The following is a 27,501-nucleotide window of genomic DNA, read 5'->3' as shown; positions in this document are numbered from 1 at the left end:
CTCCCCGGGCGGTGGGGGGGAGCTGCCACGGGGGAGGCGCCTCAGGGCAGAGGGGGGGTGGGGAGCTGCCGCGGGGGAGGTGCCTCAGGGCGGAGGGGGGTGGGGAGCTGCTGCAGGGCTCGGGGAGGGGGCGGAGCAGAGGTGTGTTGGGGTCGGGAGCTGCCGCACGGCTCCCTGGGCCGGGGGGGGTGGGGAGCTGCCGCGGGGGGGGCGCCTCAGTGCGGAGGGGGTGGGGAGCTGCCACGGGGGGGCGCCTCAGGGCGGAGTGGGGGTGGGGAGCTGCCGCGGGGGGGGCACCTCAGGGCAGGGAGGGGGGGCGGGGAGCTGCCGCAGGGCTCGGGGAGGGGGGAGGGCACAAGGTGGAAGTTTCGCCTAGGGCGCGAAACATCCTTGCACCCGCCCTGCCTGTATGGCACTTAATAGGCAGCCATGCAGTTTACAGGGAATTTAACTCACAGTGTATGGCAAATGCATGGCCCTCTTATGGGAACCAGAAAGCCCCGCTATATCAGGATGGGGCAGCCCTGCCATACTGTTTCAGGGCTGGTGCAGGTGGTGCCAGGGCTCCATCATCATTACTGCATGGAAACAGACTTCTGATCTGGTGCTAATCAGGGCTTGTTTACAAGGAGACTCTCTGGAAAATTAATCCTAATTAACTAGAGGTGTAAATTTAAAGCAGATTAGTTAAATTGTATTAAATCCTATAGTGAATTAAGACCTCTTTAATTCCAAATAAGAGCACCTACACAGGGGTTTAATGTGGTTTAACCAACCCATTTTAAAATTCACACCCTTAGGCAATATCTACACTACAAAATTATGTCGACCTAACTTAGGGCTGGTCTACACTAACCCCCCCACTTCGGACTAAGGTACGCAAATTCAGCTACGTTAATAACGTAGCTGAATTCGAAGTACCTTAGTCCGACGTTACCGCGGTCCAGACGCGGCAGGAAGGCTCCCCCGTCGATGCTGCGTACTCCGCTCGCCGAGCTGGAGTACCAGCGTCGAAGGCGAGCACTTCCGGGATCGATCCGGGGCACTTCCGGGATCGATCCGGGATCGATTTATCGCGTCTTAACCAGACGCGATAAATCGAACTCAGAAAATCGATTGCTTACATCCGGACCCGGATGTAAGTGAAGACGTACCCTTACATTGGCATATAGCCACCTCAGCCATTAAATTGCTTGTGTGTGCACGCTTGGCTCCTAGTGTCAGCGGTGCGCGATCTCACCAGGAGTGCTTGTTTCCATTGTACTGTCAGCGTAGGGTATTGTGCACTCCTGAAAGCCAGTAACAGTTGACGTAAGCAACACACTGTCTACACCAAATTTTTTCCATCATGCCCTCCTTACCTGTAATGGAACCTGTCTACACCACCCTCCCCGGGGAACAGCGTTTGGGAGCCATGGTCGGGGCCCAGAGCAAAGGCCGGGGCTGCAGCCAGGAGTAGAGTTGGACCCCAGCTGCAGCTGGACCCCAGCTGCAGCTGGGAGTGGGGCTGGAGCAGAGCTGGGGACAGAGCAGAGCTGGATGGCGCTGCCTTCCTGCCCCCTGTGGGGCTGACCTGGGCCCCACCGCAGCCCTCGGACATTTCTCCACACCCCCCAGTTTGGGGACCACTGGTCTGCAATGACACTGCGTCACCCTAACTACATCAACACTGACTCTACACAGCTCAGCAGGCAAGGGGGTTGATACTGGGGTTGAGAGGCACTTATAGCGGCTACCACGACTAGGGGCTTGTCTACACTACCTTGCGGGGTTGATCTAAGATACGCAACTTCAGCTACGTGAATAGCGTAGCTGAAGTCAACGTACTTAGATCTACTTACCGGGATGGCTTCACTGCAGTAAGTCGACAGCTGACACTCTCCCGTCGACTCCACTTGTGCTTCTCGTTCTGGTGGAGTACTGGAGAGCTCTCAGCAGTCGATTTATCAACCCCGCTGGATCGATCGCTGCGTGCCAATCCGGCGGGTACTGTAGACAAGACCGCTTACATCGACCTAACCTATAGCGCAGTAAATTCAGAGTCACTCCCCTACGTGCCCCCATGTAGACGTACCCTGGGTGGATCCCCGTAGCACGGCGCTATAGGGCGATGACCCTGCCCCCGGGCCAGACGCTCCTGCTCCCCGCGGCCCTGGCTGAGCTGGCACCGTGACCGGCTCCCGGCCCAGCAAAGGGGACACGGACACTTGTGGGCGGGGAAGGCAGCGCGCAGCTGCGGCCCGGCCTGCGCTAAGCGGAGCTAGCCCGGCGGGGCGGAGCTTGCGGCGGCGGCGGCAGTTTGCAGGAAGCAGCGGAGAGCGCGAGGGGTGTCTCGTGCCCGCCCCCTGCCCTCTACGCATCATGCTGCCGGCCGGCCGTGCCCACAGGTAGGGGCGTGCGCGGCCCCCCACAGCTTGCACCCCGTGACTCCGGGCCGGGGCTGCGTCTCCTCCCTAGCGCTGTGGGCAGGGCCGGGCCTTGGTGTGCAGCTTCGCTGGGTGAAGGGGGCTGGCAGGGTCTTGCGGGACTAGCTAGTTGCGGGTCCCCAATGGAGAGGTAGGGAGAGGGGCTGGCAGGGTCCTGGGGGCTAGCTAGCCGGGGTCCCCAATGGAGCGCTATAATGGGGCTGGCTGACTCCTGGGGGGGCTAGCTAGCTGGGGTCCCCAATGGAGTGGTATAATGGGGCTGGCTGGCTCCTAGGGGGCTAGCTAGCTGGGGTCCCAAATGGAGCGGTATAATGGGGCTGGCAGGCTCCTGGGGGACTAGCTAGCTGTGGTCCCCAATGGAGCGGTATAATGCAGGTGGTGGGAGTGGGGCTGACAGGTTCCTGCGGGGCTAGCTAGCTGGGGTCCCCAAGGGAGACTGCGGGATGGGGTGTATTGTGTTCCAGGGCTGGGCTGATGTAGATTGAATTGGGATGGGGAGTTCTTGCTGCACCAGGCGAGGAGGGGGACCTTGGGGATCTGTGTACCCAAGCGGGGATGTGGGGGAGAGAAAGAACCACCTCTGCTTATAGCTGTATTCCTCCTTCTTTAATCCCTATGGAGGTCCCTGAGGGGAGGTGCAAACCCCCCATTCTTCCCCCCACATTTGAAGGCTTATAGCAAAAGCCTTGCTCTCCCCTCCCCCTCCCTCAGGATTGCTATCCCCAAGTGCTGAAATGCCATGAACCAGGCCTCAAAATCATGTGACTGGCTTAGAAATACCGAATTTGGGGTTTTTGCCCTCTCGTTACATTTCCAAACTCCTCTCCACACCTCTGAAGATTAGAAACTTTTTACAAAGGAAAGCTGTGATTCTACTGAGAGACAGTAGGGCCTCACAGGAGAAAGGGAAGAGCTGAGGGGGCAGGGCTGTATATTGCAGCTGGAGTGGAGTCCTTTGTACCCAAAGAATTCAGGAATAGTGCATGCTTGTAGAGCCTGATGCTGCAGCCCTTCCTCGCTCAGTGGACCTATGTGTAGGGGGAGGGGGTGGAGAAGGGCTGCTTGAGGAAGCCTTAGGAGTCTGGTGGCACAGCACTTTAAAGACTAACAGATTTATTTGGGCATAAGCTTTTGTAGGTAAAACCCACGTCTTTGTTCCTAGTGGTTATAGCAGGGTGTTGCAAGCCAGGACCCTGATCCTTCCAGTGGCCCTGAGAGATTCATTGATGTACCAAAGATCACACAGTGCCTGGGAGGTTGAATTCATGTTCATACAGTCCTTGGAGAGGAGCAAAGCCCTGTTGTTATGGTTAAAATGTTTTGTATTTGTTTTCAATCCACCCAGAAGGACTGCCAGTCCATGGTTTCCCCAAGTGCCTAATCTGGGGTGGATGCAGATGGGTTAAAATATAGCCCTTCTGGTAAAGCAGCGTGCAAAGCAGGAGGCAATGGCATTTGTAATGCAATAGGATGAAAGGAAAACCTAACTGTGGTTCCATTTCCAGGCTGGCTTCCATTCTCAGTCAGGCCCTGGAAGACTGTGCTGAGCAAAAGAAGAAGCTAGAGGACAATCTAACCCTGTGTCGGGCCCTTCTTGGAGACTGGTGAGTCGTCAGTGGGTGGCAAAAGATGACTGAAAGCTGCTAAAGATACCTGCATTGCTCGATGTCTTGTAGAGGCAAGGAGGGAACATAGCCTAGTGGCTAAAACTCAGGAGCAGGAGTTGGGAGAGCTGGATTTTATTCCCAGCTCTACCATCGAGACTCTGTGTGGTAACAAATTGTGTTTCACCGGTATACTGTCTCTGATGTCATAATCCTAATAGCTTTCTGGTTGTCCAGAGTGTCTCCTAGAAAAACAGGGCAGACCTTGATGTCTAATGTAAGAATATAAGCTGAAAAAAAATTCTTAGAGAAGGTCATAAAGGGTTGGGGTTGTTTGTCCATCATAAACAAGAAAAAAAAGTGAGCACAAACCTACTTCCTTCTTCCCTTAGTGGGTTCCATTTTGGCGCCCTGGGTCATGGCAGGGTGTGCAAGACTTGTGATAAAAAATCCTTTATTCTTGTGCATATTCTTTCGCAAGCTGCTTTAAAAAAAAAAAAAATCCTCAGCATTCCAGTACTGATCTCCCAGCGTCTGACTTCCTGTGAATGTGGCACAGCCTTGTGCTCATCATGCAGCCAATAATAAAACCCTTTTAGTTGCTACAGTACCAGGTAATAATCCCCTGCTCTGGAGCTGTGCTTTTCTGTTTTCATGGATATGCTTTTTGTGCTTGTGAAGGGATTGCTCTGTATTGCTAGCCTGAATGAAGCATTAAGCAAATATCTCCCTCCCCAGTCCTGACCTGAAGCGCCTCCTGCTGTTTGTGTCCTATGTCTTTTCTCACCCCCAGCTCTACCAATGCAATACTGTCCAGTGAACGGTGCCTCCCTGCAGAAGAGAAGGGAGGACTGACTAAAGGGTTGTGTGTGCTTTGGGCTGTCTAGTGTCCCCTGAAATTCTCCTGCTGGCCAGGCCCTGCTCAAAGGATAGGGGGCACTTATATCGTTGTTAACCCTGGCTGTCAGAGTACAGTCACATCCTTCATGTGTTCTGTGTTTGTTTCCCCCTCCCCAGGAAAGTGCAAACTCCTGAGAGTCCAAAGCCAGAGAATTGCCGAAAGGGTGACCAAGGTGAGCCTTTTCTTCTTGCCATCTCTGTGTTGTGTCCGTGCTCAGTCTGGTCGGTGATGATCTAATCTGCTTCCTGGGAATTCCCTCTGATGTTCCCTGCTAACAAGGGGCCTGATTCTCTTCTGTGCCTCTGTTGACTTCCATGGATTTAATCTGGATTCACACCTGGGTAACTGAGATCAGAATCCAGCTACGGGTCTTGCCACCACAGGTGCAAGCCTGAAAGGGACGTCTGTGAATGTCACCTGTTTGTGGAAGGGTTGGTCACTGTGGAGAGATGTCAGGTTCTGCACGGTTGCCATCCATCCTGACTCTTTCAGGAGTTTTCCAACCCGAGACTGCAGGAGTGTAGTGAAAAGTCCCTCTGCTTCCTTGTTATAGACGATGGTCTCCTCTGAGAAATCCAGAGGAGTGAGCCAGTATAGTGAGGAATGGGGAAGGAAGGGGCTTGGTCAGTATGGCTTCCTGATACACCTTCTGCTCTTGTAGAGAGTGAGCCTTCACCCAAGGAACTGGAGGAGCTGGAGCTGCTGAACAGAGCCCTGGAGAGAGCATTAAGAGTCCGGAAAAGCACCCTGCGAAATCCTTCGGAGGCCCTAGGAGCTGCAGAAGGAAAGAAGGCAGCAGAGAAGAAACCTGCTACCAGCGCTGTTAGAATGCAGCAGGCACCCTTGTCTAAAGAGAGTGTCCCTAAGACCATCAAGGTGACATCTGTGTGCAAAAAGGCTGCCTCTTCCAAAAAGCTCTCAGCCTATATGCTGAAAGCTCCCTACAGGACTGATCCTGTGAAAGCACCCACCAGTCAGAGCTCCAGGGCTCCAAAGGTGGCTGGGAAGGGCTTGACTAAAGGGGCTGCCCTCCAACAAGCGAGGAAGACTGTGCCCACTGCCAGTGTGATTCAGCAAGAGTTCTGTGCTGCTGCAGAACCATCTGGCTTGCCCAGCTCTCCCCTGCACCAGCAGCAGAGCTCTTCTTCCTTTGGAGGCTCTGCTAGTGGCGAAAACTCGGTAGATGTCATCCTACAGGGAATTGATCCAGAGAATGATTGTCCTGGTTCCTTGGCAGAGTCTCCAGTGACACAGAGCCATACAGCAGGAGATATCCCTGTGGGGAGTACCACGGCCCGCACATTCACCCTCCAGGAAAAGGGGTACGTTCTCGTCAGCAGGCACTAGGAATCTTAGTTTGTTCAGTATTCAAACTCCATTTCTCTTCTCAGCTCGTCCCCACAGGAGCTGATCTTTCCTAGCATTCACTGGGGCCTAGTTCTGTGTCATTGCTGCCCCCAATGTTGCCTTTAGAACAGAGGTGGGCAAACCACATCCACCCCGCGGAACCCTCCTGCCCGGCCCCTGAGCTCCTGGCCCGGGAGGCTCGCCCCCAGCCCCTCCCCTGCTGTTCCCCCTCCCCTGCAGCCTCGCCCCGCCGCCCGCGCAATGCTCTGGGCGGTGGGGCTGCGAGCTCCTGGGGCAGCCATCAGGGGGCGAGAAGCGGGGCGGGGGCAGATAGGGGGTGGGGGCTGGGCCATGCCCCCCTAACCGGCCCTCCATAAAATTTCCAAAACCCGATGCGGCCCTCAGGCCAAAAAGTTTGCCCGCCCCTGCTTTAGAATTATCAAGGAGGCCCCTATTTTTAGATGCTTATAACTATGCTTGGCAGAATTCAGTTTTTGTTGTTTTTATAATTTTGAAGGATAATACCAATGTTTATTTTTAAGTTTTTTTTATTTTTATTGACTTAAATTTTCATAGTTACACAAAATTATGTGTTTCAAACTTTTTTTTTTAAATTTCTCAATTTAAATTTTCACAATTGGTGGAAATTATTGGGGGGGGGTCAAATTAATTATTTAATGACAGCAGATACTGAGATTCAAAAGGTTAAAGCTTTATAACAGTTAATATACAAATTGTCAAATCACATGTCAAAATATACAGTACAAAGGAAGTAGCCTTCAATCCAACTCCAATAAGTTCTCAAGTAGGATTTTTCTTACTTTGCCTAGATGTAAATTTCTGTTATGGATGGATGGTTTTTTTCACTGATTTGAGTGTCTATGGTGAAATCGACCTGTATTGACATTTTCTGATAAAAAGTGAATTCTTCCAAGCCTACGTATAACTTTAACCAAATTTAATAAAAATAACCCCTTGGATGATGTTTCTTAGCCCAGCTGTGACTATTTTCCAAAGTTTGCTTAGTAAAATTCCCTTGGACCTTTGTTTTATTTTAGATCCTCTCTTTCTGTCAGTTAAATGTTTTGAATTCCATTTTTTATACTCCCCAAAAATGGCTTCACACTAAGCAAAGCTGACATAGACTTAATCCCAACTGGTGCCTTTGATGTATTGCAAAAACATATGATTAATGAAGAGCATCTTGATCTGTACAGAAGTGTTTCTCTTAGGAATATGATACAGTGACCACTACAGCCTGGGAAGATTCTACCTGGATTTAACATATTTTGCCCATTGATTTCTCTGGAGTTATGCATGGGATATGTGAAAACTGAATTTAGTTGATGCTTAAATTTTTCAAAAGTGCCTAAATCCTATTAGAAGTCAATGGGACTTAAGCTTCTAAGTCACTTAGGTGCTTTGGAAAATTTTGGCCAATAAGAACACTGTCAAATCAATCAAATCAATCAGTGTCTTGTTTTAATACAGTGATACTCAGACTGAGGCTCATGAGCTGGAAGTGGCTCTTTAATGTGTCTCCTGTGACTCTTTGCAGCACATGATTTTAAAACCGTGTGATTGGTTAATAACTTGGATTGGTTAATAATTAAAAAAGGATGCTTTTACTATGTTAACCAATTGTAGTTGATAAAATAATACTTGAGCAGTCATTTTGCTGTGAGAATAATATATAAAATAGTAAATGAACCAATGGCGTCACACAACTGTGGCTCATTTGGGTAATGTTGATCGCTAATTTGGCACCTGATCCACTGAGGTCTGAGTATCACTGTTTTAATATATAATGTTTAAATAAAAAAAAGGGAAATACAAAAACTGTTACTGGAGCAATGCAGTTCAGGTGTGACTTGCACCCAAACCAGGAAATGCAGTTATGATTTCTGCTGCTGCTACAACTTATCTGCCTCATGTGTCTGCATGAAGGCAAAAGATAATAGGGTTACCATTCATCCGGATTCCCCCGGACATGTCCGGATTTTTGAGCTAAAAATAGCGTCCGGAGGGAATTTGTAAATGTCCGGACTTCCCCTCCCCCCCCTCCCCCCATGCAGAGCGTGCGCGGCTAACAGGGCAGCCGGCCGGATGGTGCCACTTACATGAGGCTCTGACAGCCAGAGAGAGCCCCTCCTCCTCTCCCCTGCAGCAGAGATCACTCCGTCCCTCCCTGCATTCGCAGATCGCCTCGGGCAGTCTGGAGCTCCTCCCCCGCTCCTCCTCCCCTGCCAGCCAGCCTGCCGGGACGAACGGCTCAGGCCGTTCCTGAGCAAATTCACAGAGACATTAGGCGAAGTCGGGAGTTCGGGGGGGAGGATTTCTGGGGGAGGGTGTGGATAAGGTTTTGGGCAGTCAGGGTACAGGTGGAGGTAGGGTGGGCAGTTAGGGTGGGGAGGGTCTTAGGAGGGGGCAGTTAGGGGGACAAGGAACAGGGAGGCTTAGGTAGGGGGTGGGGTTCTGGAGGGCAGTTAGGAGCAGGGGTCCCAGGAGGGGGCAGTCAGGGGACAAGGAGCGAGGAGGGGGGTTGGGAGTTCTGGGGGGGGCTGTCAGGGGGCAGGAGTGGAGAGAGGGATCGGAGCAGTCAATGGGACAGGGAGCAGAGAGGTTTAGATGGGTCGGGAGTTCTGGGGGGGGGCTGTCAGGGGGTGGGGAGTGGTTGGATGGGGCGTGGGAGTCCCAGGGGTATGTCTAGGGGTGGGGGTGTGGATAAGGGTTGGAGCAGTCAGGGTACAGGTAGGGGGTAGGGTCTTAGGGGGCCAGTTAGGATGGGGGGAGGGTCTCAGGAGGGGGCAGTCAGGGGACAAGAGGCAGGGAGGCTTAGGTAGGGGGTGGAGTCCTGGGGGGCAGTTAGGGGCAGGGGTCCCAGGAGGGGGCAGTCAGGGGACAAGGAGCGGGGGGGAGGGTTGGGGGTTCTGAGGGGGCGGGAAGTGGGAGGGGCAGGGGCAGGGCTAGGGCAGGATGGGGGCGGGGCTAGGGCGGGGCTCCTCCCGTCCTCTTTTTTGCTTGCTGAAATATGGTAACCCTAAAAGATGACACCGTTCACATAGCAATGCAGTGTGCACAAGGAAACTTAATTAGTGTTGCTGGGGGAGCCAGCATTTGAATATGCTAATTTGTTTAAAATCTTCGTTAATGCAGCACTGCAGTGCTTACTGTGTGTGTGCATGTGCTTAGTTAGCTATAAACTGGCAGCCCAGGTTTTTGCAAAAGTAATTTATGAGAGATTTCACTCCACAATTCAGCTCCCCTAGTCTCTTCTATGAGGAAGAGAAAGATAAAATGCCCCCCATTTTTCTTCCACTTCTTCACGTGTCACTGACGCTGCCTTGGAGCAATGCTGCTGGGGCTGCTGAGCCTCGCTAGGCACAGCCATGATGATGGTCGTTAGTGAGAGATTTCAATGTGTCCAGCCCTCATCAACCTGCAGTGGCAGCTCCCTTTAGCTTGGGCAGCCTTCACCCTGCAGCTGCTGGTAGATCCTGCTTCCAAGTCTGTGTTCCAGCTTATGGGATGGGATCGCCATGGGGTTTGGACACATGCACAGAGCCTCTCAGCTCCAGGTGGCCAGCCCCCCTCTCTCTCAGAGTGATGGTGATGGATAGTCGTGGCTCTTCTCAGGCTGCTCAGTGGTCACTCTGAGCCATGCAGATCCTATTTCTTCAGGGCTCGCTGGAGATGGTTGATTGGGCAGCTTGGGGGATGCTTCCGCTGGCTGGTGCTGTAGTTCAATGCATGGAGGATTCAGTCTCCAGAGCGGTCAGGCTGGCGCTTTTCACCAGCACTAAATTTGTTGCAAATGTAGACATCACTATCCTCAAATAAAAGATTAGGAACAGGGTACAGTGTCCTGATCCTGCTCTGCTGCTCTTTGGCAGTCGTTACTGAAGACTCTCTTCTTTGCAGGTCTTTGTTGAAGCTACCGCTTCCCTATAGGAAAGCCTATTCCAGGAACTCCAGGTAAAGCTATGACCACCAGTCCTACTTGGGGTTCTTTTCTGGTGGCGGGGGAGGTGTAAAGGGAGGGGCCTGGGCTTTGCAGCCTGATGGAGAGGAAGCCTAAAAAATGCTGCAGCATTTGAGGGGCATTGGCAGAGCTGTGTGGAAAGCCTGAGACTGGAATAGCAGGGATTGCTGCAGATCAGACTTGAGGGACCTTGGCAGAGCTGTGCATGGGAGCTTGCATGGAGCCTGCCAGTGGCAGTACACTGTCACTTCCAAGGGCACGAAAGCTTACGAAATTCACCCCAACATTTTAAAAATCTGAAGAATTCCAAGGAAAGTCATGGTCTTTAGCCTGTATATAACTTTGCAGTGGTGCAAACGTATTTCCAAATACTCTGTCATAGAAGTTAGAGACCAACCCCTGCCAGTCCCAGTGCTTTTGTTGGTCTGATTTTCAACTTCCCAAACAATGGGGCTCTGACCCACTTCCTTTGGGAGATCATTCCACAGTTTAGTAGAACCCACTGGGGTGATGTCTGTCTTGATGCTCAGCATAAGTAGGACTGGAAGAATCACCGAGTCCAGTCCCCTGCTATTGCAGGCCACCTGTCATGTGAATCTGTGAATTTATCAAGCTTCATCTTAAAACTAGTTAGGTTTTTCCAGAACCTCCCTCTTCTAAGGGTTAGAAACCTGTAATTTCCAGTCTGAATTCAGGGCCAGATACACACGTTTGTTCCTAACATTGCACCTAGCGAGTGGATAGTGTCCCAAACAATTTCTCCCCTTCTTGGGAATTGGCACCTTCCAAATGCTTGCAGATTATCATCAAGTCACCTGCTAGTCATCTGTTAGCCAAGTACATAGATTTCTCTGATTTTTTCTGTGCAATTTTAGTCTCTTTACTGCTTCTTTGAACTTACATGGCAAAGTGAAAATAACCTACCAGTTTAGCTCTGCGTCCCCAAAGTTCCCTTACAGGGGAAATGTATCTAACAGGGTAATATCTTTTTTTTCCTATTCCATTAACCTTGCTGTTTCTCATTACAAGTTTCCTCTGACAGTGCAGTTTTAAAATGATCCGTCTTGACAGAGCTAAAACTTAATCTAGGAGTGGGACACACTAGCCCATGGTTCAGCCAGCCACATACTGGATAGTTATTTTAAATGTACTGCTGCTATCCCTCATTTTTTGCAGTAGGTTTCTGGAGTGTGGCTGAAATACTTAGTGTCATGTGGCCATATTCTTGTAGGTGGTTGGGTCAGTGCAGAATTATGGAGACCTTGTGTAAGTGGAACATATCCCACTGTCAGCACTCCTCCTCCATTCTTTGTATAAGGCACTGTGTTCCCAAGAGACCCCTCGAACACAAGATTCCTGGGATCTGTCTGCCCACCTTGCTGACGTCCATTATAATGTTCCTGGAGCACCCTAGTGGAGAGTTGGCACCATCATGCCTCTTCCCACACATGCTGTCCTGCCGTAACACGCTGAATTAGAGAAACCTTGGAAATCTTTCATCTAAGGAGAAGCTGGTAGAAATCATACAGGTTCTCTGGGGAATATTGTACCGTGTGCAGGAAGATCTGTGGCCTCTGTGTGTATAATTCCCTAACCCCCCCCCCCGCTTGTCTTGAATTTTCAGACTGTGGGAGAAGTGTCATCTGTGCCAAAGCAGCTCAGCCACAGCTGCTGCAAGGAGTCGCTTTCTAGAGAGAATGCAGGCGACCGTATCCTTTTTTACCTCTCCTGCCCCTTTAGATGATGGCATGCAGCCACATGGTGCAGCTTGATGGGCATCCTCTTCAAACCATTGGAGAGGTACCCCGTCTCCAGGAGCTGTGCCTGTGACAGAAAGAGTTCCATCCAGAGCTCGTGGAAAGGGTTCCATTCCCACTGCAGTTCTTCCCTGTTTGCGGAAACTTGGGTATTTTAATGCAGACAAACAGAGCCATTAGTAAACAACACATTTAGACATCCTTTCTCTCCCCCACCACCTCCATCCTCTGCAGTGTCATCTTGTGTGCTGCTTGCCCTTTACATCTGTCCTGGAATCCCAAAGAACTAAGCTCTGGGCATGAGGGTGGTGACTGAAGGAAGGGGTTTGCCATGCTCACACCTGGATCTAAAGGAAATGCTCCTTAAGCTGCTATAAGTTTTGTTCCTCTGCACCAGCCTTTAGTCCTGCAGAGATAGAAGAGGAGGTGATGGTCCTGCGTGATGCACATTCTCTCCTGAGCCAGTACATGGAAGCTGAGACCACAGGTAAGAAATGCACTAATGGCAGCTCAAATTATTTCCCCACCTGCCTGTGTCTTACCAGGTGTACTCAGCTGTCTGTGGCTTAAGGAGACCAGAGCAATGGAGGAGACAGGTGACAGTCCCCTTCCCTGCTTTGGAGTAGTCAGATATGGTACCTTTCACTTGCTGGTGTGGGCTTGGGAAGTAACAGAATTACTGAATCGTGATGGTTCTGTGTAATTTCATACCTCTGGGCCTGCTAGTTTTCCTCTCCGCTTCTCCTCCAGGCCACCCAACGTGGAAGAGAGAGTACGAATGTCTCCTGACCCTGGAAGGCCTGCAAGACGCAGCATCCCAGTGTCTGCACAAGCTGCAGCTGCTGCGAGCAGGTGAGGCCAATATCTGCTGTAATGGTCAAGTGTCTAAGCAGCCTGCCCTGTTTGAGCAATAGTTTGGTGCTTGTGATTAGCCTGAGACCCATGTTGTTAGATAAAATGTCAAAGATGCAGCTGAGAGAGGGGGAACTCATGGACAGGGTGTGTTAATATTACTGGTGGGTTAAAGAGACTAGTCTAGCATTATGGATATGATTTTGTCACAGTAAAATTATGCATAATTTACGGCACAGTCACAATAAAAAAAAAATTCATGCTATGGTCACAGCAACAAAATAATTGTGTAATAAGCGAATGTGAATATAAATATGCATTTATTAATACAAACAGTGCAATGTTTCTGCTAAACAAATAGAGTTTAATGCAATATAGCTTTATTTTCTTTGCAAAAGTAAGCTATTTTAGAATTTTTTATTTTTGTACAATACTTTTTTCAAACAACTATAACAGGAAAGTGTTTGATTTTATAACCAAAAAGGATCACCAAGTTATTTTGTTAATTTCCATTTACACGCGGCTGTGATTTTTGGTCCAAGTTATATATTGAGTGTGTCACTTTTGATGCAACATCTCTCATCCCTGAACACGTTATTAAAGATGAGAATGATCTTTCTGTGTCCACACTGTTGACTGGTGCTGTTAAGCATCACAGGGTAACCACTGCAAGAACTGGAAATCAGGGTTTCATGCTTCTCCAGACCTGTAAAATGTCATCACTGCTCAGTTCTTGAAATGCTTCCCAGTAAGTCCAATATACTCTCTGTGCTGGAATATTGTCTTCATACAGTAGGATATTTTCAAATGTTGTGGCCTCAAAAATGTTTCGGTGTTTTGCTTGATGTGGCTGAAATACATGGCATGTCCTAAAAGAAGCGTCAGCGGGTTGGCAAAAGTGGGATATTGAGTCAGTTTCCGTGTATAACTTAATTGTTTTGAGTTTTCTAAAAGTGCAGGTTTTGTTGCTGGATGTTGGCACGTTTCAGTGCAGCTCTCGGCCTCCAGCGCAAGATCACACTTGCCATTTTTCACTTGATGAGCACGAACTGTGGGCCCTTCGTAAACCATGAGAGTAGTCATGATTTGGGATGCAGACTTCTTAAGAGCCTCCAATTCTTCAATAACTGCTGCAGATTGGCAGAGATCAACAATCTCTTCAACCTGAACTGCTCTGACCAGTCTCCTTTGTGTAAGAAACAAAACAAAAACCACACCCCACGAAACGTAATCCTCAGCATATGCAAGGTTATAAAGACCTGCTTTTAACCAGCTGTTCCATATGGTTATTATTGGGGCTGGTGGGATGCGAAGACGTTTCCCTTATTCTATTAAAAACACATGAAAGCGAGCTTTCCATGCAGGGCAAGCAGGTTTATTTCATTTACGTTTAAAAATATTTTCCTTCACAGTTTGCCAAAAGGTTAAGCAAATGTTTCCATGCATGTCAGGTGTACAGCATTTAAAAACAAAGGTTTCAAGCCTCGACCCCAAGATTTCCCCATGTTTTTGGCATTATCTGTCACAACTGCAGTGCTGCGATCAAATGGTATTGGGAATTTCTCAACAGTTTCCCTTATTGCCTAGCTTGCTGTTTTAAAATTAACTGCTTCCAAAACCTCAAAATTCAGCAAAGAACCTTCCAGCTTGTTGTGTTCACCTTCAGCTGAAGTATCCACTTTGTCACTGCTGGTTTGGGAAGGAGAGAGCAAGAATAATAAGCCCATATCTGTCTTCAGCATCAGTAGTTTCATCTGCTACAATGCTGATTCCTTCAAAGGCTTGCAACTTTTCTTTTAATTCTTGAATGTGATAGTCAAAAACCTTGGGTAAGTAAAACTTTTAAAAACTGGTCTGCACTAGAGCAGGTTGAATACTAAAAACCTTCTAAGTGTTGGATTGTCAAGGGTAAGGAAACGGCTTCTGTTAATTTTAACAGCTCTGTAACTGTTTTCTTAAGTTTTGTTTTCTGTTTTCCTCCACTTCTAAGGACTCTCATTTGTGCTTATGTGTTGCACTTTCCAGGTGCTTGTCACAACTAGTCTTTCTGGTAAAATCAAGCCGATTTGTAAAATAATTTTTCTCCACTTACCCCAAAACATTTCATGAATTTCACGGCTCATTGCTTAGTTTTGCCATTTTACTCGTATTTTGTTGCTGTTGTCCTGTTTAGTGTTCAGGGGTTCATCTGTTCCAACCACTTTGACTCCTTCACTGCTGCTGACACTGCCAGTAATTTTAAAGCCATGATTATTTCCTGTTTATGCAAGACATGTTCGCTGTCTTCGTGGTTAAGTTGAAATACATGGCAAAATTCACGGGTTCCATGACAGTGGTGACCACCTGTGACATCATTGTATCCTTATCTATCATTAGTGGAGACGAGGATTTAAATCTCTGGTCACAATTGAAGCCGTTGCAACAATTTGTCACAATCATCATCAGTCTCTGCTTAGAAAGGGCCTGGGACTGGACTAGTAAGGGAGGTTGCAAGTCAGGAGGGAGGTGCACTGGCCACCCTGTGTAGCGGAAGCTTGGCCTGTGCCTGGTTCTATATATAACTACTAGTCCATCACTTTTAATTTTTATGAACACCAAATTCATCCCAAATTCTGGAAGAGCAAATGGCACTTGCTGATTTTATTTGTACCCTCCCACCCCAATAGCTGCGGAGTCCCAGATGGTGATACACCCGGCAGACTGTACTCACTGTGCGGGGACCTTCCCTGCAGATTGCGCTCCACTCAGAGGACGAAGATGTGGGGACATGGGTGTCCTGGCAACACCTCTCCTTTTTTACTCCAGCTTCCAGGAGCTGAGGGACATGGCTGCCTTGAAACTGCAGGTGCTGATGCTGCGCCAGCAAATCGACATACAGAAGGTAACTCAACAGCAGAAATACATGGTGGGGGAAAAACAGCAGCAGCACAGTTAGTTCTCACAGCAGCTATTTCCCAAGCCATGGGGTTTGCTCAACATGTCCATGTCCTGTCACGCTCTGATTCATTTCAAAGATGCATACGTTTTTAAGGCCAAAAGGGACCCTTGTGATCATCCAGTTCGCTCCTGCATAACCCAGGCCATAACTTCTGATTGAACTAGAGCATTAGAGAGCGGAGGTGGATGAGGCAATTATTGGACCAACTTCTGTTGGTGAGAGAGACGCTTTCGGGTTTACACAGAGCTCTTAGTCACGGCTGGGAAATGTACTCAGACAGTCAGAGCGAAGTTACAAGGTGGAATGGATGGTTAGCATGAGTAGTTAACACTCATTTAAAGGGACCATTCAAGGCAATGTCCCGTTAACACCTCTCTGGTCATTAACTACTTGTGCTAAACAATCTGTTCCACCTCCTGTTACTGTACCTGATACTGTACCTTTCCCAGGCCTGAAAAAGAGCTCTGTGTAAGCTCAAAAACTTCTCTCTCTCACCAGCAGAAGCTGGTCCAACACTGCAGGAACTAGACCATGTTTATTAGACTTTGTTCTTTTTTTAGTTTGTTGGGGGTGCGGGGGGGGGGGTGTTGGCCCCTTCCCCCTCCCCCTTAATACTGCTACTGTAGGGAGAACATCCTAGTCTATTCTTTGTCACATTAATAGCTAGAGACCCCATTGGGGGCTGTTGCCTCAGTTGTGCACCTGCATTGTGATCTTCCCCTGTACTACCCATCAGCAGTCTAGCCCCTCCCGTGGGGCCAGAGAGGAGCACTATATTCACGTTCCTTCAGTCTCAGGCTGCCCTGCTATTGACCTTGACCTTGCTGGTCCACCAATAAGAATGAGAAGAGAGATCAATCTCCACACCAGCTCAGAGCTGGGTGCCTTCGGCACAAAGGATTGCCCATTGCCCTGAATTATTTGCAGTGGTTTAGCCGTACGGACTCCACTCCCCGGGACTGAACTCTCACTTAGAACCTCCAGACTGGGCTAAGAGCCCTCCAACCGGAGGTGAAGTGTGAGGGTTTAGCCATTAAGGCATCCCCTGTGCCATCCTACTGCTGCACTTTGACATGCCAGTCACCTGAGCTGAGTGAGGGACATGTTGGAAAAGAAACACTAGCAGCGCAGGAAACCTTCATGAGCAAAGGGAGAGTTAGGCTGTGTCTACACTTGCAGAGTTTTTGCGCTGTCAGTTTCAACAGTGATAGTGAACCGGTGAAAGAAGAGCGCTGGTTTGTGTACTCACTTCCACAGGCGGCGGAGAGTGTTTACATTTGCAGCACTTCCATCGCGGATGAGAGCAGCACACTGAGGGCAGCTATCCCACAGTGCAGCTCTCTCCATTTTGACGATAGGCCTTGTGGGAAGGGGAGGGAGGTGATCACGGGGCATCCTGAGTCCCTGCACAGCCTCCTCTCCCTCCTCTTTAATGCTGATACTACTGATCAGCTCCAGTAGCTCAGCATTGCTCCAGGCAGGGGATCCTTTTCTCCGTGGAGCAGGCATTGTCATCTGACCAGATGATAAGTGGGCACTTGCCAAGAAAACAGGAAGGGGAGTTTCAGAGTTCCCAGGGCTTTACTTGGGGAGGGGTGGATGTCTGTTTACCTGGCGTCAGAGCAGCAGAGCTGCTGGCCAGAGTGGTCACCTAGGCACTGTGGGATATCCTGCGGAGGCTAAAAGCTCTGTAAACAGGAAGAAGGTGTCTTCACTTGCACATCACCGCAAAAAGCATCACTGGTAAGAGCTGTATGCCTCTTGTGGAGGTGGTTTTCTTTTTGTGGCGAAACTTCTGAGTTTCACCGCAAAAAGTCATTGGCAAGTGTAGACGCTCCCACGGTTTTTGCGCAAAAAAGGGACTTTTTCCGCTTTAAATGGCAAGTGTAGACATGCCCTTACTGTTATCTAACTGCACGTCTCTCACTGCATGCCCTGGCTGTTGGCAAATCCCTCTGCACCTGCTGTCACACAATAGACCTTCCTGCGATTAAGTCCTGTCTTTAATGTCACTTAATGTCAGGCCTCTGTTTATGGCCTGTCCCAGTGCCCCTTACAGAATGGTGGTTGAAACCTCCTGCCTAGATATCAGGGTGACCACTGGGGCTGGAACACTTGTTATAGTGGGGATGCTGAAAGCCAGCTAACGAAACTGTAAACTGTGTGTTTTCAAAAGCAATGTGAAAAAATGTGATTCCTGCTTACACCACATGGGTGCAGCACAGCTCCAGGATTCTCAAGTATCACATAATAATGCTAGCTTTGTTCTGACAGCACCAGCAAACTTTTCTCCATGAAACCTGCGGGTGCTGCAGTACCTGCCCCACCTCTTGTTCCCACGCCTATGCAGGTGACTGCCCCCTAAATAGATAGATGTTTTATGTAGGGTGAGTTCTGGGAGTCCAGAGATAGGTGAAATACTTCGCAGAGGGTGAGTCAAATGAGTGCAACATAAACTGGCTCTTTCCAACTCGCCAGTGCCCATATGTCTGTGGCCCAGGCCTAACCATTTGCTGCTGGGGCCTAGGTGGTGGGAATGCCAGAACTATAGAAATTAAAGAATCCTGTTGGGTCAGATTGCCCTTCTGCCTAGTAAGGAAGGACTGTTTCCCAGTCTTCTTGGATATGTGAACTAGTCTAGTTTTAAATGAATCCGGTGGAAAGGGGCTTCTGTCACCTCCTTTGGGAGAAGTGTGAACGCCGCTGTTGTTTTAGCACTCCCTCACATACTTCAGACCTACCATTTGCATAGCTTTGTACATGGGTGGATTTCAAAGCTCCTTCCAAAGGCTCAGACATTCTCACTGTAATGGATGGAGGCTGAGACACAGAGGGTAAGTGACTTGTGTAGGGTCAGACAGCTCTGGAGCTAGAATCCAGGAGAGGGCCATCGCGTGGGAGTGGTATAGCTATATGTGGTGAAGGATAAGTAGTATTATCTGTACCATGCTGCCCTACAAGGTGTGTTAGTAATAGGGTAACTGTGGGTTACTCTATGATGCATCCCCAATGAACAGAGAATAGACACTTTGATAGTTAAATCTGATGAAAGAAATCCATCCTTCAGCAATTTGGATATTATTACCCATAATGCCCTGACTAGCTTTTGCTGCTTCATACAACCACTTGGAGGCCCTAGAAATGTGCTCTGCCTTTCAACCTGCTGCTGTGGTGTTTGCTTCCACCCAGGTTTTGATAGCCGAGCTTCTCCCCATTCTGGAATCCAGGCTTCCTCATGATGATTCTCCATCTCATCTGTACCGCTCAGTTTACACCCAACTCTGTGAAGGAGGCGAGCGGTTCCCTGTACTGATGAATGATGAGCTGCCAGACTGATCCTGAATCCAGCCTGCTATCCTGCCGGCCGTCCCCACGCCCAGAGAGAGAGAGCCAAGAACTAAACTTTTCCTAGTAATTTTTTTCCCTCTGCCCACTTGTCAAACAAAATAATTAAATTTTACACTGGTTTCTAACTCCGTTTCTCTCTTAAGTCATCCAGTCATCTTCTCTACCTGATAGCTGAGGGGTTCTGAAGACAAGGGCTTTGAAGTACCACTACCCTGGGGCTTACCATCCAGCAGGTTATCATGGATAGTGCCGTCCTTTACCTGAATCACCTCCAACTATGATCCTGTCTGATCCACCAAGCTAAGAAGGGCTGAGCCACATGGGTGCTTAGATGGGAGATGTCCATGGAAAACCCAGGTGCTGCGGGAAGTAGTGCTGCTGGGATGGATCGCTAGGTGGTGCTCTTCCCTCTCAGTACTGAACCAGTACTGTGTGGTGCTGGAGGAGCTGTCTTTCAGAGACCAACCCAGTGTCCGGTCCAGTCCTATGGCACTTGTCCTAAGAGTAGTAGGACCCTGGTGTCCTGGCCAAATTCCAACATGGATAATTGCATTCTACCTCCCTAGCTCCCCCCTGTATTTTGAATCAGATATGATATTCTTTTCTTCCTGTCTCTAAACTGAGTGGTGCTGCTGTGCACTGATTAACAGTAACACTCTAGCAAAGGGTGACATGTCTCTGGTTGTAAGCGATTTGTGATCTAATTGGATGAAAGGAGCCACCATGGATATTGTAGCATTATCATCGCTTCTTAGATGGTCACTGGCTCTTGTTAGTTTAGGGCATATCATAACAGAACATAATCTGTTTGCTGTAGGGTGTTTTCAGTCCTAAAAGAATGACTGACTGCAGTGTCTTCTCCAGCATTGAGAAACTTTGGGCAAAATGAGTGTATGTTGAATCCGCCCTTCCTAAGACCTTTTTACCCATTGCTACTGTAGTCAAAATTCACTAAAAATCAGAATTTTGTGTGTTACATTTGGATCTTTGGGAATAGTATTTTATCTCCCATGAGTTCTGAGCTCCTGGACCAGCTTTGGAATTAGTGAGAGGAACATCAGCCAAGAACTGCCCTGCCAGTGGTTGTGATCAGTGTTCCCTCTAATTTTTTACGTCCATGTGCGGAATGAATTTTGTTATGTGCACCAATATGGAGGTGATGTGTGACACCTCCCCTTCATATTGATGCACATAACAATATTCATGTGGTGGGGGTGGGGCCAAGGGGTTTGGAGTGTGGAAGGGGGCTTAGGGCTGGGGCAGAGGGTTGTGGGCTGGGGATGAGGGGTTTGGGGTGCAGGAGGGGGCTCAGGGCTGGGGAAGAGGGGGGGATCAGGGCTCTTGGGTGGGGCTGGGAATGAGGGGTTTGGGGTGCAGGAGGGGGCTCAGGCTTGCAGAGGGTTGGGTGCAGGGGGTGAGGGCTCTGGCTAGGGGTGAAGGCTTGGGTGGGGCTAGGGATAAGAGGGTTGGGGTGACGGGTTTGGGGTGTGGACTCTGGGGTGGGGCCAGGAATGAGGGGTTTGGGGTGTGGGCTGCCCCAGCGCTGTTGGGGGGAGAGGACTCCCCTCGGCCCTCTCTCGCTGCAGCAGCTCGGAGCAGAGGGAGAGAGGTGTCTCTCCCTGGCTGCGGCAGTTCCAGCAGGCCTGGGCCAGGCCGAGGGAGGGGCTCCTCTCCCCCTGCTGTGGCAAGTCCGGGCCGGGCAGGTCCATGCTGGGAGAGAGGCATCTCTCCCCGCTGCAGCCCTGAGCCCCTGCGCGGGGCTTAATAGACAGCTGCGTGGCCATGCAGCTTAGAGGGACCCTAGGTTGTGATAGTGGGAATTTCTGCTTGGGTGTCTCAAAGCATTTTACATAAATAGTCTCTTTCAGTCCCCATATTCCCTTGCTCAGTCCCCACCACCCTCCTTACAGAAACCATTCCCCACACCATTATTTTATCCTTCTGTGACTATGGTCGCTGGAGGGGCCACTGTGAGATTGCTCAATCAGGGCAAACTGCAAAGAATAGGGAAGACAATCCCCAAAACTGGCAGTTTATTCTTATAATTAGATTCACCACACCAGTAACCAAACAGCTTCTGTAATACCTTACTGGTTACCAAGAAGCTAAAATACAGTTCACTTTAAGCAATCCAGCCTTTGGCTCCCATCCAGACGGCCACATCTATATAGTGAGGGTTATTGAAAAACCTTATTCACCATATATAAAGTTCTACCAATCCCAAGAGATTGGACACACATTACGCACCAGGTAAAAAATATTTCAGATCTTACCTAAATATACGCATACAGGCAATTCTTATTAACTAAATCTAGAATTTATTTTAAAAGGAGTTACTGAGATTAAAAGATTGTTATACATACAGAACTGAATAATGTTCTTAGGTTAGTTTCAAAGCAAAGATGGTGAGCTGCTGATTTGTAAAAGTCCTTCCAGAATCAGTTCAATAGGTTATAGTGCAATAGTCCATGTGTAGAGTTTGTTCTAATTCTTTCATGAGAATTTGCAGGGATAATCCAGGGCGCACCAGGAGGCCTCAGGTTTGTGAGCTGAATTTCCCCTGACAAAAGTTTAAGCAGATCTGAAAGGGTAAGGACCAGGCCTGAAGCTTCCTTTACACTTCTCTAGCAGGCTAGTAGCCTCTTAACAGCACACATCTCAGCAGGGGCCTGCCCGGATGAAGAATAGGCAGTGTATATTGTTGCTTTGAAGTAAATCCCTGTGTCCTAGACACACACATAACTAGTTCCATTCATTAGCATAAGGCACTTAACCATTCGAACAGTTCACAGGTAGTTGACTACAAACTTCAAAGAGAAATAAAGACAATATTACACTACTAGTTTCATCTAAATGTTAATATTCCTCTTTGATCTCTGAATCAATATACTATAGTAATGAAACATTACAGACAGGAACTGAAGTTTAGCATCTATAAGCTAATTGGATAACATTGTTAAACTTCTAACAAGATATAGGTAAATAGACAAATACAGTTAGTATCTATTCTTAATCCCCTAACAATACAGGCCTACATTTCAAGGGCTTTATTCTATTTAATGTGGCTTTGCTACCTATTTACAAGGAATGGCCCTGTTTACCCAGAGGCAGATTAGGAGTTTGTGGGGCCTGGGACCCTGGGCCAGAGCAAGTGGGGGCCCCTTCCCACCCCTTCCGCCTGAAGTCCCCCTTTTCCTCCCCACCCCCCTGGCGCTCCTGCTGGGGAGCGGGCTTGGGGCGCAGGGGCCTCCTCTGCTCACTGGCAGGAGCGCTGGGCAGGTGGGCAAAGTGGGGCAAGCCCTGTGCCCTGACCCCACTCCATGGCAGGAGCACCAAGTGGGTGGAGTGAGTCAGGGCATGGGGGTGCCCATTTTTCTGCGGGCCCCCCAGTTGGCTGGGACCTCTGGGCATGGGCCCCATTGGCCCAGTGGCTAATCCGCCACTGTGTTTACCATTTCAATACTTTTCTAATATGTCCTTAAAGGTTGATTTTTTTGGTCACTTAGCCTTCTGGTTGCTTAACACTCACTGGCTCAGTGTCATACCTTATAACTGTTTGTTCCACTTTCCTGGCTTTTTCAAATTGATGTGGTTTTGAAAATGGGGCTGGTGGTGATGGTGGTCTTGTCTAAGTAGTTATAGCCATCTTGTTTGGGTAGTTCTCATAGTCATTTTATCCAATCTGACCACTCAGATGGCCCAAAACATTTTTGAAATGGATGCTCTCCAAAGATACCTGCCCTGCATACATCCTGCTTTTGGACTGTCTGTGCTTGTGGCTCAAAGCCCTAGATCTCTCTATGTTGCCTGCCACCTCTGCAGTGAAGTCACATCAGTTCAAAGTGGAAGAAAGACATTAGAAATGGCACTGGGGCCAGTGATTGATCAGGCGATCAAAAGTCTAGAAATCAGTTCTCTGCTAACGATCAGATGTTAGCAGACTGATGTTTTGGTAACTTGATGGAAGACGGTTTTGTTTTCCCCTAAGGGCCCAGGCCTTGTCCACATCACCGGCCGGTACAGAGACTTAGGCCCAGATCCTCAAAGGTAGTTAGGAATCTAACTCCACTGAAATCAATTGAAGATCTGGGCCCAAGTTGACTACCCCAGTTACTGTGTAAAACATGGAGCACTTCTACACAATGCTGTTATGACTCATACTTGCCAATCGAGCGTTTTAGCTGAAAAGACAATAACCCTCTGGGAAGCTTAGCTTACGTGGTTAACAACATCCAGATTTTTTTAACATTAGGGGAGGGCGGGTATTTATTTTTATACAAGAGTGGGCCAGTAGGTCTGTGTTCTGCTCATTGCACTTGGCTTTTAATAGAAGTAAAGCTGTGATAAAAAACATGCAAGTGGGGGCTTTGTAAATCTTTACCACACAACGTTCCCTTTTCTACATTTGGCTAGTATTTCGATTCACCTTGTTTAGATGCCCCAAGCAGTGCAGCATCCAGCCCCTTCCTTTAGACTCTTCCACTTCCTAACATTCATATGTTGCCCACCCGGAGCACCTTTCCTACAAGGATCTCCAGGCACTATGCTCACTCATATTGCTAGGCTATGTGTAACGTGTACAATGGCATATTAGCCACTGGGATAACTGTGCCTGTGCCCAGGGGCCTTGGGTAATTGGTGGGGCCCGGAAAAATGGGCGCCCACACACTCTGACCCGCTCCACCCACCTGATGCTCCTGCCGGGGAGCAAGGTTGGGACGTGGGGGCTTGCCCTGCTCCCTCTGCCCGCCCGGCGCTCTAGCTGGGGAGTGGGGTCAGAGTTTAGGGGCTTGCCCTGCTTTGCTTGCCCAGCACTCCAGTGGCTCCCAGACCACAACCCGGCTCCCCAGCTGGAGCTCTGGGTGGGCGGAGTGGGGGGACTGTAGGCAGAAGGTGTGGGAAGGGCCCCTACTTGCTTTGACCCAGGGGCCCCACAAAACCCTAATCTGCCCTTGTATTTGTATTTTACATATGGGGAAACTGAGGAACAGAGCAATTAAAGGGTGTTGCAGCAAGTCACTGGAAGAGCCAAGAAGAAAGCCCAGCTTGCCTGACTCCCAGTGATGTGCTGTAATGGCTAGACCGTATTCCCTCTACATCCCTAGGAGATCTTACTGTCAGAAAAACAGTCTGCAGTGAGTTAGCGGCCATGTTTGTGGAGTCATTCACAGTGCTGTTGGGATGCCATTACAGGTGAGAGCGCTCAGCCCTGCGGATGAGTCTTGGATGAATCTCTGCCTCCAGTGCAGTGTTGCATGAGAGGCAGGGAGCCTAGGCTGGACACACACACAGCTGGTCAAGCTCTAGATGAAAGTTTCTATCCATCAGAGGAGTGAAGTTCTGGAACAGCTTTCCCAGGGGAGTAGTGGGGACAAAAAACCTAACTGGCTTCAAGACTGAGCTTGGTAAGTTTATGGAGGGAATGGTATGATGGGACAGCCTACAATGGCATGTAGCTGATCTGTGACTGCTAGTAGCAAATCTCTCCAATGGTCGGTGATGGGACACTAGATGGGGAGGGCTCTGAGTTACTACAGAGAATTCTTTCCTAAATGTCTGCCTGGTGGGTTTTGCCCACATGGTCAGTGTCTTTCTGATCGCAATATTTGAGGTTGGGATGGAATTTCCCCTCAGGTCAGATTGGCAGAAGACCTGGGGGGTTTTCACCTTCCTCTGCAGCGTGGGGCCTGTGTCACTTGCAGGTTTAAACTAGTGTAAATGAGGGATTCTCTATAACTTGAAGTCTTTAAACCAGTGGTGGGCAACCTGCGGCCTGGGCTGCATGCGGCCCGTCAGGATAATCCACTGGTGGGCCTCCAGACAGTTTGTTTACATTTGCATGGCTGCCTGCAGCTCCCAGTGGCCGTGGTTCACCATTCCCGGCCAATGGGAGCTGCGGGAAGTGGCGTGGGCCATAGGGACATGCTGGCCACCATTTCCTGCAGGTCCCATTTGCCGGGAACGGCGAACCGCAGCCACTGGGAGCTGTGGGCGGCTGTGCAAATGTAACCAAACAGTCTGGTGGCCCGCCAGCAGATTACCCTGATGGGCTGCGTGCGGCCTGTGGGCCTCAGGTTGCCCACAACTGCTTTAAACCATGATTTGAGGTCTTCAGTAACTCAGCTGGAGGTTAGGGATCTATTACAGAGAACTCTCCAATGCTATGCACAGATGAGCTATTGGAAAAACTGGGACGTGCCCAGTTCATCTCCACCTTAGGGGGTACTGGCAAGTGCTGCTAGATGACTCCGCCAAGGAAAGGTCAGCCTTCATCACCCATGTAGGGCTGTATGAATTTAATGTGCTCCCTTTCGAACTGTGAAATGCACCCGCCACCTTCCAGAGACAGGTAGATAACCTTCTCACTGGATTTGGAAAATTTGCAGTCGCCTACCTTGATGATGTGGCCATATTTTCAGATTCATGGGCAGAACACCTCCAAGCTGTCTTCCAGCGCATAAGGGAGGCAGGGTTCACTGTCAAGGCCAAAAAGTGTCAAATAGGCCATAGGCGCTGACTCCGTGGGTGCTCCAGGGCTGGAGCACCCACGGAAAAAAATTGGTGGGTGCTCAGCACCCACCGGCAGCTCCCCGTGGCCCCACCCTGCCCCCCTGCTCCAGCTCACCTCCGCCTCCTCCGCAAGCGCGCCGCCGTGTCCTGTTTCTCCCCCCTCCCTCCCAGCACTTGCGCCACGAAACAGCTGATTCGTGGGGCAGGGAGGGACGGTGGAGGAGGGGGAACGTGGCGCGCTGGGGGAAGAGGTGGGGCCAGGGTGGGATTTGGGGAAGGGATCCAATAGGGACAGGGAGGGGGTGGAGTTAGGGCGGGGCCAGGGGCAGGGATGGGGTGGAGTCAGGGCAGGGCCAGGCTTTTCTATAGTCTTCCATCTGAGGATCATGAAGCCCTTTACAAGTTCTAATAACAGGCCCTATCATTCAACCCTTACAAAAGCTAAACCTTGAATGGGATGACTTGAATAAGCAGCCTTTACTCACTTGAGAGATACGTGGTGAGGCCTTCAGTCACCACAGTATCCCTGGGAGGTATTATCCCCATTTTACAGATAATTTGAAGTTCTGCATGTGATGGTTGCACATTGCATTAATTTATAAAGCAGCAGTAATCCCAGAAAAGAAGCTGCTTTTGAATGTATTAAGATCACTTTTTATCTACTAACATTTAAAAATAATGTACCTCCTCTGAGTCATGCTGAACTGTGCCTGCATATTCATACTGCACGTCATTTGGTATTTTAGACTAAAAAAGCAATATCACACTAATTGCATGCTCAAAATCAATAATACTGTATATGCCAATAACCTCTCTCTATAATGGATTCAGTTGTGGCTAGCTGCCTGTGAGTTTCTGTAGATTAGCTTTTGTTATTTGCATTTTAATTCAATTTTGAATTTGTAACATTGAAAATAAAATTAGCAATTTTCCCCTTGATGCCATTTACCCAGTTCTTTCTCTATTATTTTTATTCAGTATTTAGTGACTGTTAGGCTGTAATATTGGGTAGTCAGACAACCAGAAAAAAAGAATAGAAAATTTCTTACGGGAAACAGTGGACAGCTCTGTCACTTGCTACATTTTAATGTAGCCTGGACAAGGCATTAGAAAATATATAGCAGGATACAATTTAGCCTCAGGAAGACAGGCTGGATCACCTAATAGTTCTTTTCCACATCTAATTCCTATGATTGCAGGAAAAGTGGATATGTCCTTTCTCTATAATGCATGAATCCATCTTTTCAAAGGCCATCACTAAGTCTGGAGTCAGACAGCCTCTCCCAGTGCTTGGCAATCTGGCACTGGGTTACTCTCATTATTTTCTACTTCACTGTGGTGCACAGTCAGCGATGCTGACAAACAGAACAGAGATGCTCCGATAGAGCTAACCAAGGAGTGTAATGACACAGAGCTGAAAATAGCAGAAAGATGTCACCTAGCAACTTGTCACCATCTCAGAAGCCTTTGTTGGAGTGGATAAAGGTGACACAGCTGCTATTTTCAGATCCACATGTCCTGCTGCTGCTGTCTGATTAGTGTGATTTTTCTTCCCCTTTTCCAAATCATAGACATTAGACATGGAAAAGACCCGTTAGGTCATCTGGGTCCATCCCACCGAAGACAAGTCCAAGATTGTGCCCGACAATATATTCTGCTATGCTTTATCCAGTTTTAAATGGCACAAAGATACCAAGGTGGTAGGCACTGTATAATAACTTGAATAGAATACAATTGATTAGAAAAAGCAGCCTCCTCTGCTTCTTTTAGGAGGCTATTCCACTCTCTCTAATCAATTGCCCTGTCAGGAAATTTTTCATGATATCCATCCTACAT

At 49.0% G+C, this 27,501-nt stretch overlaps 1 protein-coding gene across 1 annotated transcript; it reads left to right on the top strand.

The window, feature by feature from the left end:
* Window positions 1-2,332: 2,332 nt before the first annotated feature.
* TEDC2 (tubulin epsilon and delta complex 2) lies at window positions 2,333-19,272 on the top strand. Its single transcript, XM_065412379.1, has 10 exons — window positions 2,333-2,387; window positions 3,932-4,030; window positions 5,048-5,103; window positions 5,593-6,253; window positions 10,200-10,253; window positions 11,885-11,969; window positions 12,396-12,504; window positions 12,768-12,869; window positions 15,536-15,750; window positions 18,997-19,272. The coding sequence occupies exons 1-10, from the start codon at window positions 2,362-2,364 to the stop codon at window positions 19,141-19,143; spliced, it is 1,554 nt and encodes a 517-aa protein (XP_065268451.1). The 5' UTR covers window positions 2,333-2,361; the 3' UTR covers window positions 19,144-19,272.
* Window positions 19,273-27,501: the final 8,229 nt, after the last annotated feature.

The sequence above is a fragment of the Emys orbicularis genome, chromosome 10 (assembly GCF_028017835.1).
Source record: "Emys orbicularis isolate rEmyOrb1 chromosome 10, rEmyOrb1.hap1, whole genome shotgun sequence".
Lineage (NCBI taxonomy): Eukaryota > Metazoa > Chordata > Testudines > Emydidae > Emys > Emys orbicularis.
The sequence above is the reverse complement of the archived record's forward strand: the minus strand, read 5'-3'. Positions and strand labels throughout refer to the sequence as shown.

Bases quoted from the DNA above. Each gene is read 5' to 3' on its own strand.
- TEDC2 (XM_065412379.1), top strand. From the start codon at position 2,362: ATGCTGCCGGCCGGCCGTGCCCACAG. The intron at 2,388-3,931 runs GTAGGGGCGTGC...TTCCATTTCCAG, and splicing joins CCGGCCGGCCGTGCCCACAG to GCTGGCTTCCATTCTCAGTC. The intron at 6,254-10,199 runs GTACGTTCTCGT...TCTTCTTTGCAG, and splicing joins TTCACCCTCCAGGAAAAGGG to GTCTTTGTTGAAGCTACCGC.